Raw genomic sequence first — 4,758 nt, 5'->3', positions numbered from 1 at the left:
ACCAAACATTTTATACATATATTTTACTACACATAAAACTTTAACCACATTTATCTTACCACAAACTCAGAAAATTGGTTCCCCTCTCTCTCTCTCTCTCTCTCGCTTAGTTTGTATTAAGAGGGTGTTTGGCAGTGTGGTAGTAGTTGCTTTTCAAATAACTTTTTGTGCCGAAATGCATGCAAATGATTTTTTTTATTTTTTAAAAATCATTTTTGACATCAGCACATCAAAATGATCCAAAACATACAAACCATAATAAATTTTAGTAAAAAAAAAAAAATTTGAATGTTTTGAGAACACGATTTGCATTGCGTTCCCAAACAAGTTCTAAATTTCTTAATCATAACTAAAAGAATTGAAAAAGAAAAGAGAGTTAATTTGTACTTTGTATTAATATTGAACCATCAAGAGCCTCTTAGCTGCTAAATGATGCTATCGATAACTTTCTTGAACCAAAAAAAAAAAAAAACTCAAGCAGCATCTTTCCAAAAACTAGGAAACAAAGAGAAAATATAGAGCCTAGGCGAAAAAAACTCGTCGGCGAATACTTCTATATCCTCCTCTCCCTAACCAGCCTCCATCTCCTCGGGTTTTAGCGTAGAAGATGAAAAGAAAGCAAGTAAATAATGCAAAACAAAAGATACCATCATCAAAGTAGTGATGATGATGATGATGATGATGATGTTCACAGCTTCTTCTTCTTCTCTTGTTCATCACTTCTTGGATTCGGCCTTCTCACAAATCTTCCCTGTAACGTTACAAGAATCATAAATTAGAGTAGAGAAGAAGGTTCAAGCTACCCTTTTATTTTTTGTAAATTCAATAAAAGGGCTAATTTCTTGCAGAATAACAAAAGAACTAGCAAATATTTTTTAGGGGTTAGGGGCAATGACACCCCCAAACTTTGAAAAATCTTATAGTTTAATTCTAAGATCTTGAATTTCTTTAATCATTTCCTTCATTTTAAAGTTTATTTTATATGAAATATATGTTTGCATCCCAAAAGTTACTCTAAAATATGATAAACTATTTGAATAATTTATCATAGACTTATTTATCATCATATATTCTTAGAAGTTCTCTTTATTGTTTTTTAAAATAATTTTTATATATGAAAATATATGAAAATAATAATTTTTTATATTTTTAAAATAAAAAAACAAAACAAAAAAACAAGCTAGAAGTAATATAGAAGATATACCATCAACCTCCCACTTTCCACTCTTCAGGGTATAATTAACTGAAATCACCAAGAGTGATCTCAGCAAAAAGAAAGTACATAACATGGAGTAAGGAAAAGAAAAAAAGTGTACCTTCATTCTGGGCCGTTGATCAGCGTTGACTTTTCTGACCTGGTATCTGATCTTCTTAGAGAAAAGGCGTGTACGCCGCTTTTCTTTGTAGCGCAGGACGCTAGCTTCTCTCATTCCATTCTCTGAGAATAAATCAATCTGTGCCAGCCTGGCCTGCCGCAAAAATAAATAAATAAAAACAAATTAGAACCTTCAAAACCCATGGGAATAAATTGAATAATCCCACAGCAATTATTGCGAGAAAATTAATTTTGAACAAATTAAAATAGTTAATATATATAGTTATACAATAATGCCACCGCAATATGCCTCGACCTAAATGCCACGCAAGCAAAAACAAATCTTTGGTCAACAAATTGAATTGCCTGATCGGCAAACTTGAGTTTGATTGTTTCAAAAAATAAAAACAAAGCAAACGTTAAAAAAAGGCTACTACTTTATCACACGGAATCAAGGCCAGCACCATTAAAAAAAAAAAGGAGTTGATTAGAGCAATAATATTCAAAAATAATAAATAAAAAAATAATCATATTTAAAGCTTCTCAAAAAAGAAAAAAAGAAGAAGAATAATTAAGGTCCCACTAATTAACAAAAGGTCGTAGCATTAGCACCGTTGGCTGGATTATTATTGGTAATGGTAGGTAGCTCTTTCCGAAAAAAATTATTTATGCCTTTTTATTTTCTTAAAATCTCAAAAAAAATAAAATACTCAAAAAAATCAAAACGGATGTAAAATATCAACTTAAAAGATTAAAATTAAAACTATATATTAAAAATTGGCGCCACCTTAATGGCATGTAGCGAAAACTACAACTATTTTACTAAACACATTTATAACCTAACCAATTAATCTATTAAAGTCTGAAACTTTTTTTTTCATGTGAAATTCATTTCCCGGCAGGAGATGAGAAACATACAGAGACATCATTTCCTTCAGCACACCCCATACTTTCGTCGGAAAAGGGCGAGCCACGGTCGGACCACTCGCTCAAGACATGGTCGTAATTCAATTTCAATATCAACCCTTGACTGGATTGTGGAATAGAATTCTCCTTGACTGGATTTTCATCTTTCAACTCCACATTCTTCTCTTCCATCACAGCTGGTTTCTCTACTTTCTTTTTCTTCTTTTCGCTGCTCGAATTGGGTTTCAATTTCAACTTTGGTTTTGGCTTTGGCTTTGGAATTGAATTGCATTCTGGACCATTGTTGCTATTGGCATTTGCGGTGGCGGCCACGGTGGTGGTGAGTCTTGGAGAGATTTGTAACATATCAACAATTGGAAAATCCCACCAATTTCCTTCATCAACATGCCTCAAAGCTCTAACACCTCTTCTCATTGCAATCCCATGACCATATTGTGATTTCCCGCCAAAATTATATCCCATTGAACTCCCATACCAAGAATTCATTTGACCACCAAAACTAGAACTAATGCCATTAGGCACCTCGTCAACCATTTCATTGCCTATACTTGAATGCCCCATAATACTATCAATACCCTCCTCAAATTCCTCATCAAGAATGGATTCCGCGTCGAAATCCTCATCGAGTCCATCACACAATTCCACTGAATTCCCGTGGAAATCAACTTCCCCGCTGCTCTGGCAAGAGGACTTATCTGTAAAATTCGCAAATCTCGACTCGTTTCCATAACTGGGCTTTCCTTGGATTGGTTGGTGAATTAGGAATCCAGAGTTGTCGAAGACGCGAAAAGGCAATAACAAGTCGGAGGATTGGTCAAGGAGGAGGCTGTTGTCCTGGGGTTTGGTGAATTTGCTAGATTTTGTGAGGTGTTTGGTGGAGAAAATGTTTGGATAGGCAGTGGAAAGAAGAGCAGCTGCTTCATTGTAAGTTTGATTAGGCCTTTTACGAGGAGTTCTTGATTTTCTTGTTGAGATTGCTAACGGGGAATTGCTAGATTCAGAGATAGTTGAAGATGGCGAAGATGTGTGTGATGTTCTTGTTGAGGAAGTAGATGAGGATTTGACTATTTCTAAATCAAATCCATAGGTTCTACCACCTCCACTTATACATGGAGAAGACATTTTAAAGGCGACAATAACAAGAAAAATACCAAAAAAGATTGAAACTTTATTGAGAATTTCAGGTCTGTAGCCTTGAATCCAAGTGGGATTTCAATCCAACAAATATAAGATCATTAAATAAAGTAAAACTGAGAATTCCAAAGACTAAAAAAAAGATTAGTACTAGTAACTAGGGAATTCAAGGGAAAACCTGGAATTTTGGAGGAACCCGTGTAGAATTAGGTGAACTGCTAGAAAAAGCTAAAAGATTCCACCTTTTTGATGATGTACTTGTGAAGTAACAAAAACCCTAAAAAGTACAACGAACTAGAAAAAGTATCAATTATTTCTGTAGCTTAAGAAAAGGCCAAGAATGTTATACAAAAGAGGAAGAACCTAGAACCATATTTTTTTTTTGGTTGAAACCTAGAACCATATTAAAACAAAAGGAAATCCCTTTTTAAAATCAAACCCCATTTTTAAAAACCCATATGAAGGAAAAAGAAAAAGAAAAGAAGAAAATAGTAAAAGAGCTCAGCTTTTCTTATTCTCTGACTAAAAAACAAGGGGTTCCTAAAACCCCATGAAAAACCCAGAATCGGTAGCTAACATGAGAGTTGGTTAAGGAAAAGATCGCATAAGAAAGGAAAGCTAACCAATAAGTGAAGAAAAAACTGTAGTCCAGAAACTGATAAATTTAGGATATAAAGAGAATAAAAATGAATAAAACAAGAAAAGGGAAGAGATTTTAATTTGTGGGCACAGCCGGAGCCAAGTTGCTAGCAAGAAGGTCACGAGTCGAGGCAGATAGAAAGAAAAAGATCTGCTGATACATGGCAAGAGCACAGAGAGACAGAATGCCACCCTCTGGGCTGGACTGAGAAGTTAAGGGATGAGATTACAAGAGAACAGGGGTAGAGACAATGCTAGTTCCCGCTGCGGGACCATTCCTTTTGGTCTGCTCTCTCTCTTTCCAATTATTTTGTCATGCTTATTTACATCATTGGCCCTCTCCTTATTTGTTGGCTTAAAATTAATTATTCCCTATTTCACAACCAAGATCTAAACTACTACTTATTAATCTTACAATCAGAGAAAAATAATCATGGTAGTTGTGATCTTCCAACGCACTAACTCATATGACTTACTTTCTTTTTCTTTTTTTAATTGTTTTTTTGAAGGTTTTAAAGTAAGAAAGTACAAGTATATTTGTATGGTATACCTAATTTTTTTTTTTAAAAGAAAAAATTAAAAAGAATTTGATGGTAAGAAACCAATTTCCCCCCTCCTAAAAGTGATTTTAGCATACAAGAATCCCATTTTACTATGTACTAAATTCAAAGGGTATACGAAGAAGTTAAAAAGAAGATCACAAGGGATATGATAATAAATGCGTTTATTTTTATATTTTAAAA

General features: G+C 34.0%; 1 protein-coding gene across 3 annotated transcripts; it reads right to left on the bottom strand.

The window, feature by feature from the left end:
• Positions 1–358: 358 nt before the first annotated feature.
• Positions 359–4,288, bottom strand: LOC7485501 (protein CHLOROPLAST IMPORT APPARATUS 2). Of its 3 annotated transcripts, XM_002308076.4 has the most exons (4): positions 3,770–4,286; positions 2,234–3,739; positions 1,317–1,469; positions 359–751 (listed from the first exon to the last, which is right to left on the bottom strand). In XM_002308076.4, the coding sequence occupies exons 2-4, from the start codon at positions 3,362–3,364 to the stop codon at positions 689–691; spliced, it is 1,347 nt and encodes a 448-aa protein (XP_002308112.3). In that variant the 5' UTR covers positions 3,365–3,739; positions 3,770–4,286; the 3' UTR covers positions 359–688. The 3 variants fall into 3 exon arrangements, with proteins under 3 accessions (XP_002308112.3, XP_024460411.1, XP_024460413.1); XM_024604643.2 differs by having other exon boundaries at positions 2,234–4,286; XM_024604645.2 differs by lacking the exon at positions 359–751 and having other exon boundaries at positions 1,317–1,464; positions 2,234–4,288.
• Positions 4,289–4,758: the final 470 nt, after the last annotated feature.

This window comes from Populus trichocarpa, chromosome 6, assembly GCF_000002775.5.
Source record: "Populus trichocarpa isolate Nisqually-1 chromosome 6, P.trichocarpa_v4.1, whole genome shotgun sequence".
NCBI lineage: Eukaryota > Viridiplantae > Streptophyta > Magnoliopsida > Malpighiales > Salicaceae > Populus > Populus trichocarpa.
Note: the sequence above shows the minus strand (reverse complement) of the source record. Positions and strands in the feature narration are given on the sequence as shown.

Bases quoted from the DNA above. Each gene is read 5' to 3' on its own strand.
- LOC7485501 (XM_024604643.2), bottom strand. From the start codon at position 3,364: ATGTCTTCTCCATGTATAAGTGGAGGTGGTAGAACCTATGGATTTGAT. The intron at 1,470-2,233 runs GTATGTTTCTCA...TTTTTGCGGCAG, and splicing joins CTGAAGGAAATGATGTCTCT to GCCAGGCTGGCACAGATTGA. The intron at 752-1,316 runs GTACACTTTTTT...GTAACGTTACAG, and splicing joins ATCAACGGCCCAGAATGAAG to GGAAGATTTGTGAGAAGGCC.